Below are 15,590 nucleotides of genomic sequence, written 5' to 3'. Positions count from 1 at the left end.
ACATTCAGATTGTGCCCACATTTTCCAGACATCTGTCTACACGTGGTATTGAAATGTGTCTCTTGTCCGTACACGGTGTACGCATTGTGACCAGATTTCCCGGTCCCTCCCTGTTCATTGTTTATTTTAATGTGCATATTGATGCCATAAGTCAAATGTGCCACCTGTAAATGATTTAGGGGGCGGGATAATTATGATTTAAATGGTTTCACTGTCCAGATCCGTCTACAAATGCGTGCCTGACTACCTCCGGCGGTGGGCAGGAATATCTGATCGTGGACAGGATCAGGACAAAGGATGCATGTTAGAACCAGGTATAAACAGGGCTAATGATGGTCATGTCTGGTTTAATAGCTCTGCTAAACTCAGTCCATTTAGACAGGGAAGTGGGTATACTTTGGCCCGGGAATATGGAGGACTAAAAGTGCCACAATTAAATAAATAAATACACCATTAAATAATTACTTAAATGTGTCATTAATTAATTCAAATTAGAATTAAATACATAAATGTGTAATTAAATGTATCATTAATTAATTCAAATACCGATTCATTTTATGTAAAATACATATATAATTATTTCACTATTTACATTTACATTTCATGATCCTGCGTTGCAGTGATTCATGAATTACTTAAAACTGTCAAACTGACCCATCAAAGTCAGTGGGCGGGGCTAACGCGAATCTAGTCTGATCCATTGCTTTGGTCTGAAGGAGAGTAGGCCAACCTGGATAGAGACAATGGAGGATCTCCGTGAACTTTCCAGGGAGTTGGTTAGAGACATTTTAAACTTAGCAGAGGATGTAGAAGCAGGACCTGCTGACCCAGAGCATGTAGCTAGTAAAGCAGAGGAACTTATTGAAGTTGTTGGAGTCATTTCCGCACTTTCTGACGAAGATATCGACCACAGAGTGATTGCAAATCTAGAAGAAGTTGTCCACCGCTTCTCTGGTACCAGGGCACTTCAGGCCCAACACACACAGGGACCGGGGCGTTTGGCGTTTGACATACCGAGTGCAGTTCTGGAGCACCAACTTCTTTGTGGAGTTCCCGCAGTTCAAATTGCAGCGATGTTCGGTGTGTCAAAGAGGACCATCAGGAGGCGCATGCAACAATACAGTTTAAGGTATTTACACTAAATTCATGAGTTTTCTGTTTATGAATTGCTGCTCTCATACACTCGGAAAGAATATGACGTTTAAGGTAACATTACTTGATGTTGTGTTTTTCTTGTTTGTACAGAAAGACAGATCTCTATTCAGCTGTGAATGATGAGGAGTTAGACCGTATTGTAAGTGAAATTCACAGAAGTCATCCAAACACCGGCTACAAGCTAATGCGTGGTCACCTGAATGCAAGAGGTGTGCATGTTCCAAGTGAGTAGATAATAATATGGGCATTATTTAAATGTATTTTTAATTTGGAGCTCTGCCCCTTTGAAAGGTGAAGGAAGCCCGCTTATGGAAAGACATCGCCTCTGAGATGTAGAATGTGTAGAAGAAATGTGAAGAGAAACACACATTTCAGGACGGCTGACTTGTATCATCAGGATAGACATGTCCTGTGATTTTTAGCCTCCTGTTTAATAGAGGTGGAACAATATCTGACAGTAATATTCTCAGCTGTCCGGATGTGCCCCTGCTGTAAAGGGTATAATATAATCATAGAAAAGCAAAATATCATAGGAGGCAAAAAATCTCAGGTCATCTCTGTTCGAGCATGTGGTATCTATCTATCTATCTATCTATCTATCTATCTATCTATCTATCTATCTATCTATCTATCTATCTATCTATCTATCTATCTATATATGTGTGTATATATATGTATATGTATATGTGTATATATATGTATATATATGTGTGTATGTATATATATATATATAAATATATATATATATAAATATATGTATGTATGTATATATATGTATGTATATGTATGTATATATATATAAATATATGTATGTATGTATGTATGTATATGTATGTGTGTATATATATATATATGTATATGTATATATAATTTTTATATATGTGTATATATATGTGTATGTATGTATGTATATATATATATGTGTGTATGTATGTATATGTACAATATCTGACAGTAAAGTACATTTTTGAAGCTGTGGTGGTTCTGTAATAGTTGACTGTTTTACACACATTATTTATTTTATTATGACACCACTATATCCTCAAAATAAGTAGCCAGTGAGTGTGTGGTTATTCATTTTAAATTCCTCCCCTCAGTCTCAAGACTGCAAGAGTCTTTACGCAGAGTCAATGCAGAGGGAGTCTACATGAGACGTCTGAGGCTGCGTGTATTAAGGCGACGGCAGTATTTTGTTCCTGGCCCAAACTCTTTGTGGCATATAGATGGCCACCATAAGCTTATCAGGTCAGTGATATTAGCAGATAAACAATGCATCTTTCTATATGTTTCATTACAATTGTTATACAATAAAGTTATATTTTTTCATGTGTTTGCAACAGGTGGAGATTTGTTGTCCACGGTGGGGTGGATGGATTCAGTCGTTTAGTGGTCTACCTGACTGTGGCCGGCAATAATAGAGCTCATACGGTCTTACAGAGCTTTATCGCCGCTGTTGAGCAGTATGGGCTGCCATCAAGGGTACGGTCTGACAAAGGGGGGGAGAATGCAGATGTAGCAGAATTCATGATCAGAAGCAGAGGTACCGACAGGAATTCACACATCACAGGCAGAAGTGTCCACAATCAGCGGTAAAGAAATATGTTTGGCAACTAGGCTCACACAACTAACATACTAGTTGAATGTACTTTAGCATATGTCATAAATTAACAATTTCTCAATTTTATCCTAAACACAGAATAGAGAGGATGTGGAGAGATGTTTATGAACATGCCCTGGACCTCTTCTATCAGATATTTACTTCATTGGAAGATCAGGAGACACTGAATCCAGACAATGAAGTCCATCTTTTCGCTCTGCACCGGATTTTCCTTCCACTGGTTCAGCAAAGCCTCGACTCTTTTCGAGATGCTTGGAACTTCCACGGTCTTAGAACTGAAAGGAATCAGTCACCACAGCAACTCTGGAGAAGTTACAGAGAGCAAGGCCCTGAGGAGGATCCTACTGAGGTTAACAATGAACTTTAAACACTTTCTTAAAATTGTTTCCCCAAAGGAATTATGGGAGAAAAAAATGGTGCTAAATGTGATACTTTAAATGAAACATTTACTATAGATTATTGTCTCTTTAAAATCTCCCGAGCTTTTAAAGATCAACCTGTGAGCTGTAGTTTCTACAGTGCATACTATGCAAAGCTGTATTATTTAAAAAAACTGAATAAGTAACATTTAATTTCTCACTGCCTTGGTGACCAAAAATAACAATCTTGTGTAAGGACATGTCAAACTAGTTTTAAGTACAAGACTGATTATGCTTGTCATCCATTCAGGTTCCTGAAGAATATGGGATCGATTGGAACGGACCTCACTGCCTTCATCGAGGCACTGTGTCAGTCCCCGAGGTTCAGCTGGCCCGTGAGCTCTCAGATGAAGAGGTTGCAATTTTGCCAGCTCCAGGAGTTTCTGTTACTGATGCACTTAGACTATATGTAGAGACTGTGGAAGTGTTATCAAGAATCTTAGACTGATGTCCAACCCATGTTTTTATTTGTTGTGTTAGAACAAGCAAGGAAAAACTGAAAGTTTACTTTCCTTTTAAAAGAAAGGAAAAAAAGCTGTTTCTTTGAAGCTTCCTGTCTCATTATGGTCCACAGAATGACTAACATGAATGCTGTACTGTTAGCACTGAAGGTGCAGAACAGTTTGATTTTAGTAAATGGAAGAAAAAAAAGTAAACTACTGCACAGTGTGTTAATGTTTTCAAAGACACTGAACTTGTGTCAATTCATCTGAACTGTGTATGCATTGACATTAGGGCTGGGCAATATGGAGAAAATCAAATATCACATTTTTGACCTAACACCTTGATGTCGATATTGCAACGATATTGTAAGGTTGACAATTGGTGCATTCACAAAATATCTTCCACATTTAGATTTCGGATAAATAACTATCATATTGTGGATATAATGACTAAGTGGTAAAAGGCAAATAATAGAACAGCTAGAACAGTCTGGTAAGTTCAGAAAATGACATCACTTTACTGTAATGCAGCCTTTGAAACCAGGAAAAGACTAAACTTACCATGTAACGATATTACACTTCTTCAAAATCTAATGGTGCTTTTCCATTACATGGTACCTACTCGCCTCGCCTTGCCTTTTTTGGTTTTCCATTACGAAAAAAAGTACCTGGTACCTATGGAGGACTAAAAGTGCCACAATTAAATAAATAAATACACCATTAAATAATTACTTAAATGTGTCATTAATTAATTAAAATTTGAATTAAATACATAAATGTGTTATTAAATGTGTCATTAATTAATTCAAACTGCACCTCACACAGCGTCTCAACATTGGGGCTAGCAGGACCGAGTCTTCTCTTGATTTTTAGCCGTTGCAATGAAAGTTCTGTTTAACCGTGTAACTAAACCAATGTAGAGGTGAATAGCGCCACCCAGTGTATTGGAATGTGTTCAGTAGCTCTGCATCAATCCATTATCCGGAATTGATTTGTCTTGGCTTGATGCAGAGGGTAACCAATCAGGCGTTAGGTTCCGCCTACCAACTTTTGATGGGTCAGTTTGACAGTTTTAAGTAATTCATGAATCACTGCAACGCAGGACCATGAAATGTAAATGTAAATAGTGAAATTATTATATATGTATTTTACATAAAATGAATCGGTATTTGAATTAATTAATGACACATTTAATAACACATTTATGTATTTAATTCAAATTTGAATTAATTAATGACACATTTAAGTAATTATTTAATGGTGTATTTATTTATTTAATTGTGGCACTTTTAGTCCTCCATACGGGAACACAGAAGCTTTGTGCGGAGTTGAAAGTTGAAACCTGAGTACTCCAGACAAATCACTGGCCAAATAGAAGAATAAGCACTGAATCTGGTGGACAGCCAGAAAACGTGTACATACTTGAGCAATTTCCATTCTTGGTGTGTCATTGCAGCTCAGTGCCAGCATTTGTCATTGCAGCTCAGTGCCAGCATAAAAACTACATAAAAAGGCACCCTGGAAACTTTTGATTTCCACCAACAAGGTAATACATGTACAGGAATGTATATAAAGGCTACACAGACCGCTTTATTGATTGGAATACAAACAAGTACAACCCCCTCTCCCCCCTCTAAAAACAACAACAACAAGCATTCCTCTTCTTGAAGGAGAACTCTTATTTTTTGTTGAAATTATTTGAGAAGGAGTCTATGAGTGTTGTCACTCATCTCCAGACCCAAACCTTGCTGTCCTATGAGCATGGCTCACTGCAGGAGTGGCCGCAGGTTGTCCGGCAACACTTCTGTTCCTCGGGGCACTGGCCGTCATGGTAACAGTACTCAGCACACATGGGGGTCCCCTTAGGCAGGGCACAGCGACCAGGTTTCACTAAGGTAACAGAAAAAAGGCGTTCAGTTATAAAGTAGCAACATTATGTAGGTTTATGGTAGCAACTATACTGACTATTCCCATTAAAGTTGTACTATTACAATGACATGGAATCTTTCTAATTCTATGGCTGGAATGCTCAGGGTCATATACAGTATATAGACTCAATAAGCCTGCATGGCTCTTGGAAATCTTCTTAATTTAGTGTCTCAGCACTAGAGAGAGTGTATGTGAAATATACTGATCTATGTGTATGAAATGTACTTTACAAGCTCCAGCTTTCTTGTTTCCAGAGTAAAGCAGCAATAATTAATGCAATGGACGGGTGTATCTGTCACTTTGGGACCATAACCTACCTGTGTAAGGTGCAATGCACTCGTGCCCACATCCGTTGTGGCAGCATTTTTCATCATTGGGGCAGTCACTGTCATTGGAACAGAACTCGGCACACATCCCTGAGCCCCATCGTCTGCGAGGACACACTCCTGGCTTTGCTTTGGGAACACAATTTGCAGAGCAGACATGTTAGGGAACCCAATTTACCACAAAGCGACATGAACCATTTTCTGAAAATCTGTCATATTTGTGACTAGATATTTAGGCCCCATCATCAATGTTTCCTTCAGGCCTATGTTCCCTCAGCCCTATGTTCCCTCAGTCATATATGTTCCATTTACATTTCAGTCATTTAGCAGACGCTCTCATCCAAAGCGACTTACAGTTAGTGAGTACATACATTATTTTTTAATTTTTCATACTGGCCCCCCGTGGGAATCGAACCCACAACCCTGGCTCTACCAACTGAGCTACATCCCTGCCGGCCATTCCCTCCCCTACCCTGGACGACGCTGGGCCAATTGTGCGCCGCCCCATGGGTCTCCTGGTTGCGGCCGGCTACGACAGAGACTGGATTCGAACCAGGATCTCTAGTGGCACAGCTAGCACTGCGATGCAATGCCTTAGACCACTGCGCCACTCAGTGTTCCCTTAGCCTATATGTTCCCTCAGTAATCACTGAAACAATTTCAATAAAAATTGGCACAAATGCTTATTGTTATAAGGTAAAACATTATTTCAGCATCTACATAAGTAGTTAAGTAATAATAGTTAAGCATATATGGGACCTACTGAACATGTTCAGTCACTGTGACCTTGACCTTTTGTCAATATTACAGCCGAATTGCATTTTCTAAGATAGATTATTATTTGTATTTGTTTTGCATCTACTCAAGTAAAAATAAATGTAACGCCTTATCGGAGCAGTTCTATGCAAGGTACAAAAACATGCATCTAATCTGTTATTGACGGTTCTTATTTATTCATTCATGCAGCAGCGGATCAACTCACCAAAAGACCTGTGTACATCAAGGATGTGAAAAATATACACGATGTAAAATATTAGTTTTCACATAAAGTTTTGGTCTATAATGTCCCTCTTTCCCGTTTTTCCTCCTCTTAAACAGGGGTACATTCCGTGCAGCTCCAACAAATACTAGATATTGAGAGATTTTGAAAAAAAAAATATTCCTCTCATTTGGGTTGCCGAACCCTGGTTTAGAATATAGAAAGAACTGAAAGAACTTAGGGCTGAGGGAACATAGGCCTGAGGGAACATAGGGCTGAAGGAACATGCATGGTCCCATACCAACCATTAGCTGTGCGATTAACGGGGTTTGTGAGACAAGGGCGGATCCTGAAAACGGTTCTTCTCACAAAGACGTCGGAAAACTCCAAACGGTTTGAGGTACACGCTATTATGAACCCTACTATGAAAAGCTGAGACTCTCACGAACACGCACTGATTTGCTCTATGAAGCTCACATGCCACACAAGAGTCGTTAGAAAGCAAGAGTTCTTCTACATACAAGATCATAGGACACGCCAGAACATGTCTATAATGCTGTAATAAGCTCACATTGTTGCTGTCACAAACTCCAAACTCCACACAGTTGTCACTGACTAGTTGGATATTCATTTCTTACTAAGCAAACCATTTCTGTAAATTATTTTTTATCAGGTTATTGTTTGGCGGACCTCATTTGTTTCTTGACATTAGTCAATAATACTCATGAAGGCAACTAATTTGTCTAATTCTTTTTCATTATATTTCTACTTCTACTTTCATGGTACTGAAAATAAAATCGTCAAACACTTAATTGTGAGGCTAAATATGAAGGCTGTACATATAGATAAATGAAAGTAGTGAAAAAAACACAGATTTTTGCTGGGTATCGCTGGGCCTGATGAGGTTCATAAACCAGTCAGGTTCTTCTTACTGAAGGCAGTTGGGACACACACTGCGCCGCAGTCAAATACGCAGCATTTGTCATATCCAGGACAGTCCTCATCGCAAAAGCATCCCTTGAGTGATGGCACCACGTTCAGAAGCCGCGGGCACTGACCTGGCTTCGGGAGGATTGGCACTGTGAGAGAGCAGGAGGAATCTTTGGAATGAACTGGGGCGACCTCAAATCAACTTAATAACGGTGTAATTACTAAGTAGGCTTCCATAGAAACATTGCGGCAATGGATTACAAAAACTATTTGGTCTCGCGTTTTTTCTTTCAAAATAACTTTTTCCTTCATTTACGGTATATAAACATTCAGTGTAGCCTACACTGAATGTTTATATACCGTAAATGAAGGAAAAAGTTGTAGGCTGTGTAGGCTATGCGTAAAATATGCGTAAAATGGCCAAGGGTAAGGCTGGATTGTTTCAACCAATACATTTAAGTCATAATGGCTGGCTTGTATTTTTTTAAACAACACAATAGGATGCAAAATAGCCTATACACAATTAGGCCTATATAAGCTAGTCACTAGTGTCTCACATTACATAGGCAGGCCTACATGTCAAAAGGCTACTTAAAATAACTCATCAAATTGTCTTACTTTGTTTCATGACAAATAGTGACAAATAATGCAAAGTAATTTGAACAACTCACCTGTAGAATTTCCTCTAGTTTCTGCAGCAGAGATTATTTTCAAATCAAATGCCAACAGAACAATAACCAAAGCACAAACCGCTGACGAATTCATTTCCATGCTGACTTCAAGACTATCCTAGCTGGAGCAAATAGTCCAAATAGATTTCATAGAAGCGAGAGATCTGGGCTGCGTTCAGCATGAAAAAACGGTGTGCATCGTTCAATTAAACGGAAACGGGGCTGTTCTGAACGACCAGTTGAAAAACGTGGAGGGGTTGGGTTGTGGGTTCAGGCCAGGGTTGGGGAACGCTGTCAGCATCACTGATATATATGAACGGCCAGCATGGCCGCTGCCCTTTAAAAACGTCACTCATTGCTTCAAGCCACCACACCTTATTATACCACAGTAAGCCACACCCGCCACACCCACCAAACGGAGCAAACATACGTCAAAGTCTGTTCAAGAACGTTGACGAACGTTTTGGGGAAACGTGTCGTTCAGTACAAACCGTCACGCAACGTAGCAAACGTTTAATCGAACTGAATGCACCCTAAAGGAGAGCCCAACGCATGGGGAACAATATGCCTGCAGGGTCCCTATGTCCCTGAAATTACATTCCGAGTTCGGATCCGAACACTTGTTTAGGTCACATCTAATAACAATTATTAAAGAGGCAATATGGAACTTTTTATGTGGGTTGCTCTTGATCCAAAAAGGGTGCCCCAAATGGACAGAAACATTATCCAGAAATTAGAACACAAATTCGTAATTGGACAAAAAGGGGAACACCTCCCCAAACCAATCAGCAAAGCAAATATTGTTAGCCTACAACTAAGGATTTGTATGGTTTTGGATAAGAAATTGATTAATAATACATGAACCATACAGCCAACATTTACATGGGTGTCATGTAGCCTAAGGGTAAGAGCGTTGGGCTAGTAACCGAAAAGTCGCTAGATCGAATTCACAAGCCTACAAGGTTAAAATCTGTCGATGTGCCCTTGAGCAAGGCCCTTAACCTTAATTGCTCAATTGCCGTTGATAATAGCAGACCCTGTCGGTGACCCCACTCTCCGAAGGTATATCAAGGAGAGTTGTGATATGCAAAAAAACATATTTCCGTTCACACATGCGTATTAATACACACTTGTACATGTGTGAAATTGGACAAATATAAGCACCCACCAAATTATTATTATTAACATTCAAGCCAAAATTTGCCATATACAATGAAACTGTTTTAAAATATACACTCAATCAATCAATCAATTTTCAATCAATTTTATTTTATATAGCCCTTCTTACATCAGCTAATATCTCGAAGTGCTGTACAGAAACCCAGCCTAAAACCCCAAACAGCTAGTAATGCAGGTGTAGAAGCACGGTGGCTAGGAAAAACTCCCTAGAAAGGCAAAACCTAGGAAGAAACCTAGAGAGGAACCAGGCTATGAGGGGTGGCCAGTCCTCTTCTGGCTGTGCCGGGTGGAGATTATAACAGAACCATGCCAAGATGTTCAAAAATGTTCATAAGTGACAAGCATGGTCAAATAATAATCAGGAATAAATCTCAGTTGGCTTTTCATAGCCGATCATTAGAGTTTAAAACAGCAGGTCTGGGACAGGTAGGGGTTCCATAACCGCAGGCAGAACAGTTTAAACTGGAATAGCAGCAAGGCCAGGCGGACTGGGGACAGCAAGGAGTCACCACGGCCGGTAGTCCCGACGTATGGTCCTAGGGCTCAGGTCTCTCAGTTGGCTTTTCATAGCCGATCATTTAGAGTTGAAAACAGCAGGTCTGGGACAGGTAGGGGTTTCGTAGCCGCAGGCAGAACAGTTGAAACTGGAATAGCAGCAAGGCCAGGCGGACTGGGGACAGCAGGGTGTCATCATGCCCGGTAGTCCTGACGTATGGTCCTAGGGCTCAGGTTCTCAGAGAGAAAGAGAGAACGAGAGAATTAGAGAGAGCATACTTAAATTCACACAGGACACTGGATAAGACAGGAGAAGTACTCCAGGTATAACCAACTAACCCCAGCCCCCCGACACATAAACTACTGCAGCATAAATACTGGAGGCTGAGACAGGAGCGGTCCGGAGACACTGTGGCCCCATCCGAAGAAACCCCCGGACAGGGCCAAACAGGAAGGATATAACCCCACCCACTCCGCCAAAGCACAGCCCCCGCACCACTAGAGGGATATCCCCAACCACCAACTTACAATCCTGAGACAAGGCCGAGTATAGCCCACAGAGGTCTCCACCACAGCACAAACCAAGGGGGGGGGCGCCAACCCAGACAGGAAGATCACGTCAGTAACTCAACCCACTCAAGTGACGCACCCCTCCCAGGGACGGCATGAAAGAGCACCAGCAGGCCAGTGACTCAGCCCCTGCAACAGGGTTAGAGGCAGAGAACCCCAGTGGAGAGGGGAACCGGCCTGGCAGAGACAGCAAGGGCTGTTCGTTGCTCCAGCCTTTCCGTTCACCTTCACACTCCTGGGCCAGACTACACTCAATCATATGACCTACTGAAGAGATAAGTCTTCAGTAAAGACTTAAAGGTTGAGACCGAGTCTGCGTCTCTCACATGGGTAGGCAGACTGTTCCATAAAAATGGAGATCTATAGGAGAAAGCCCTGCCTCCCGCTGTTTGCTTAGAAATTCTAGGGACAATTAAGAGGCCTGCGTCTTGTGACCGTAGCGTACGTATTGGTATGTACGGCAGGACCAACTCGGAAAGATAGGTAGGAGCAAGCCCATGTAACGCTTTATAGGTTAACAGTAAAACCTTGAAATCAGCCCTTGCCTTAACAGGAAGCCAGTGTAGGGAAGCTAGCACTGGAGTAATATGATCAAATTTCTTGGTTCTAGTCAGGATTCTAGCAGCCGTATTTAGCACTAACTGAAGTTTATTTAGTGCTTTATCCGGGTAGCCGGAAAAAAGAGCATTGCAGTAGTCTAATCTAGAAGTAACAAATGCATGGATTAATTTTTCTGCATCATTTTTGGACAGAAAATTTCTGATTTTTGCAATGTTACGTAGATGGAAAAAAGCTGTCCTTGAAACAGTCTTGATATGTTCGTCAAAAGAGAGATCAGGGTCAAGAGTAAAGCCTAGGTCCTTCACAGTTTTATTTGAGACGACTTTACAACCATCAAGATGAATTGTCAGATTTAACAGAAGATCTCTTTGTTTCTTGGGACCTAGAACAAGCATCTCTGTTTTGTCCGAGTTTAAAAGTAAAAAGTTTTCAGCCATCCACTTCCTTATGTCTGAAACACAGGCTTCTAGCGAGGGCAATTTTGGGGCTTCACCATGCTTCATTGAAATGTACAGCTGTGTGTCATCCGCATAGCAGTGAAAGTTAACATTATGTTTTCGAATAACATCCCCAAGAGGTAAAATATATAGTGAAAACAATAGTGGTCCTAAAACGGAACCTTGAGGAACACCGAAATGTACAGTTGATTTGTCGGAGGACAGACCATTCACAGAGACAAACTGATATCTTTCCGACAGGTAGGATCTAAACCAGGCCAGAACTTGTCCGTGTAGACCAATTTGGGTTTCCAGTCTCTCCAAAAGAATGTGATGATCGATGGTGTCAAAGGCAGCACTAAGGTCTAGTAGCACGAGGACAGATGCAGAGCCTCGGTCTGACGCCATTAAAAGGTCATTTACCACCTTCACAAGTGCAGTCTCAGTGCTATGATGGGGTCTAAAACCAGACTGAAGCATTTCGTATACATTGTTTGTCTTCAGAAAGGCAGTGAGTTGCTGCGCAACAGCTTTTTCAAAAATGTTTGAGAGGAATGGAAGATTCGATATAGGCCGATAGTTTTTTATATTTTCCGGGTCAAGGTTTGGCTTTTTCAAGAGAGGCTTTATCACTGCCACTTTTAGTGAGTTTGGTACACATCCGGTGGATAGAGAGCTGTTTATTATGTTCAACATAGGAGGGCCAAGCACAGGAAGCAGCTCCTTCAGCAGTTTAGTAGGAATAGGATCCAGTATGCAGCTTGAAGGTTTAGAGGCCATGATTATTTTCATCATTGTGTCAAGAGATATAGTACTAAAACACTTAAGTGTCTCTCCCGATCCCAGGCCCTCGCAGAGCTGTGCAGATCCAGGACAGCTAAGCCCTGGAGGAATACGCAGATTCAAAGAGGAGTCCGTAATTTGCTTTCTAATGGTCATGATCTTTTCCTCAAAGAAGTTCATGAATTTATCACTGCTGAAGTGAAAACCATCCTCTCTTGGGGAATGCTGCTTTTTAGTTAGCTTTGCAACAGTATCAAAAAGAAATTTTGGATTGTTCTTATTTTCCTCGATTAATTTGGAAAAGTAGGATGATCGAGCAGCAGTGAGGGCTCTTCGGTACTGCACGGTACTGTCTTTCCAAGCTAGTCGGAAGACTTCCAGTTTGGTGTGGCGCCATTTCCGTTCCAATTTCCTGGAAGCTTGCTTCAAAGCTCGGGTATTTTCTGTATACCAGGGAGCTAGTTTCTTATGACAAATGTTTTTCGTTTTTAGGGGTGCAACTGCATCTAGGGTATTGCGCAAGGTTAAATTGAGTTCCTCAGTTAAGTGGTTAACTGATTTTTGTCCTCTGACGTCCTTGGGTAGGCAGAAGGAGTCTGGAAGGGCATCAATGAATTTTTGTGTTGTCTGAGAATTTATAGCACGACTTTTGATGCTCCTTGGTTGGGGTCTGAGCAGATTATTTGTTGCGATTGCAAACGTAATAAAATGGTGGTCCGATAGTCCAGGATTTTGTGGAAAAACATTAAGATCTACAACATTTATTCCATGGGACAAAACTAGGTCCAGAGTATGACTGTGGCAGTGAGTAGGTCCAGAGACATGTTGGACAAAACCCACTGAGTCGATAATGGCTCCGAAGGACTTTTGGAGTGGGTCTGTGGACTTCTCCATGTGAATATTAAAATCACCAAAAATTAGAATATGATCTGCTATGACTACAAGGTCTGATAGGAATTCAGGAAACTCAGAGAGGAACGCTGTATATGGCCCAGGAGGCCTGTAAACAGTAGCTATAAAAAGTGATTGAGTAGGCTGCATAGATTTCATGACTAGAAGCTCGAAAGATGAAAACGTCATTTTTTTTTTTGTAAATTGAAATTTGCTATCGTAAATGTTAGCAACACCTCCGCCTTTGCGGGATGCACGGGGAATATGGTCACTAGTGTAACCAGGAGGTGAGGCCTCATTTAACACAGCAAATTCATCAGGCTTAAGCCATGTTTCAGTCAGGCCAATCACATCAAGATTATGATCAGTGATTAGTTCATTGACTATGACTGCCTTTGAAGTGAGGGATCTAACATTAAGTAACCCTATTTTGAGATGTGAGGTATCACGATCTCTTTCAATAATGGCAGGAATGGAGGAGGTCTTTATCCTAATAAGATTGCTAGGGTGAACACCACCATGTTTAGTTTTGCCCAACCTAGGTCGAGGCACAGACACAGTCTCAATGGGTATGGCTGAGCTGACTACACTGACTATGCTATTGGCAGACTCCACTAAGCTGGCAGGTTGGCTAACAGCCTGCTGCCTGGCCTGCACCCTATTTCACTGTGGGGCTAGAGGAGTTAGAGCCCTATCTATGTTGGTAGATAAGAGGAGAGCACCCCTCCAGCTAGGATGGAGTCCGTCACTCCTCAGCAGGTCAGGCTTGATCCTGTTTGTGGGTGAGTCCCAGAAAGAGGGCCAATTATCCACAAATGTTATCTTTTGGGAGGGGCAGAAAACAGTTTTCAACCAGCGATTAAGTGCTGAGACTCTGCTGTAGAGCTCGTCACTTCCCCTAACTGGGAGGGGGCCAGAGACAATTACTCGATGCCGACACATCTTTCTAGCTGATTTACACGCTGAAGCTATGTTGCACTTGGTGACCTCTGACTGTTTCATCCTAACATCGTTGGTGCCGACGTGGATAACAATATCTCTATACTCTCTACACTCGCCAGTTTTAGCTTTAGCCAGCACCATCTTTAGATTAGCCTTAACGTCGGTAGCCCTGCCCCCTGGTAAACAGTGTATGATCGCTGGGTGATTCGTTTTAAGTCTAATACTGCGGGTAATGGAGTCGCCAATGACTAGGGTTTTCAATTTGTCAGAGCTAATGGTGGGAGCCTTCGGCGTCTCAGACCCCGTAACGGGAGGAGTAGAGACTAGAGAAGACTCAGACTCAGACTCCGACTCGCTACATAATGGGGAAAACCGGTTGAAGGTTTCTGTCGGCTGAATGAGCGACACCGGTTGAGCATTCCAACAGTATTTCCCTCCAGAAGCCATGAGAAAGTTGTCCGGCTGCAGGGACTGTGCGGGGGGATTTATACTAACGTTACTGTCTGTACTTACTGGTGGCACAGACGCTGTTTCTTCCTTTCCTACACTGATATTACTCTTGCCTAACGATTGCGTCTGAAGCTGGGCTTGTAGCACAGCTATTCTCGCCGTAAGGCGAGAATTCTCCTGTATATTATGAGTACAGCGACTGCAATTAGAAGACATCATGTTAATGTTACTACTTAGCTTCGGCTGTTGAAGATGTTGATGAACCATGTCCAGATAAAGCGTCCGGAGTGAAAAAGTTGAATAAGGGAAAAAAGTTGCGATGGAAAAAAGGAAAATAACGTAAAGTTGGCAGCTAAAACGCACAGGAAAATGACTCTTCTGTCTCGGGATAAACGTCCGGGGTGAAAAAGTTTAACGAAAAAAGATGAGTGAGGACAAAACTAAAAAGTTGGTAAATTTGTTGAACACAGAGATTGATTAAACGTTTATTAAAAGTAAAACGTGAATAGTTTGGCAGGTAGCCAAGTAGCAACAAACAGCAGAGCAGCACGGAGACAATGCGGAACTTCAAATGAGATGGTAATTCAATGACTGAAAGGATTTCTGTTGAACTGCTGGTGACATTCCATAATGCATAATGATTCATAAACTAAATGTTTCAAAGTATGTAAAGAGATAGCACACTGCTGATTGGCTGATTTTGGGAAATGGTTTTAGTCCGTTGCCTATATATTGTATAATATATTTTTTTTTGTTGAAAACGTATAATTAATCTTTAGGATGGTCTTTAGGCCTACACATGACCCATAATT

At 41.3% G+C, this 15,590-nt stretch overlaps 2 protein-coding genes across 2 annotated transcripts; one reads left to right on the top strand and one right to left on the bottom strand.

Annotated features, from left to right (window-relative positions):
- Positions 1–545: 545 nt before the first annotated feature.
- Positions 546–4,366, top strand: LOC311141737 (uncharacterized protein). The gene is made up of 6 exons (XM_084177169.1): positions 546–1,129; positions 1,246–1,379; positions 2,253–2,400; positions 2,496–2,744; positions 2,852–3,122; positions 3,443–4,366. Exons 1-6 carry the CDS (start codon positions 744–746, stop codon positions 3,638–3,640), a joined length of 1,386 nt encoding a protein of 461 aa, XP_084033295.1. The 5' UTR covers positions 546–743; the 3' UTR covers positions 3,641–4,366.
- Positions 3,639–8,797, bottom strand: LOC311142108 (uncharacterized protein). Its single transcript, XM_084177695.1, has 4 exons — positions 8,471–8,797; positions 7,802–7,948; positions 5,882–6,019; positions 3,639–5,525 (listed from the first exon to the last, which is right to left on the bottom strand). The coding sequence occupies exons 1-4, from the start codon at positions 8,568–8,570 to the stop codon at positions 5,389–5,391; spliced, it is 522 nt and encodes a 173-aa protein (XP_084033821.1). The 5' UTR covers positions 8,571–8,797; the 3' UTR covers positions 3,639–5,388.
- Between the last annotated feature and the right edge of the window lie 6,793 nt (positions 8,798–15,590).

The sequence above is a fragment of the Coregonus lavaretus genome, assembly GCF_964263955.1.
Source record: "Coregonus lavaretus genome assembly, chromosome: 2".
NCBI lineage: Eukaryota > Metazoa > Chordata > Actinopteri > Salmoniformes > Salmonidae > Coregonus > Coregonus lavaretus.
The sequence above is the reverse complement of the archived record's forward strand: the minus strand, read 5'-3'. Positions and strand labels throughout refer to the sequence as shown.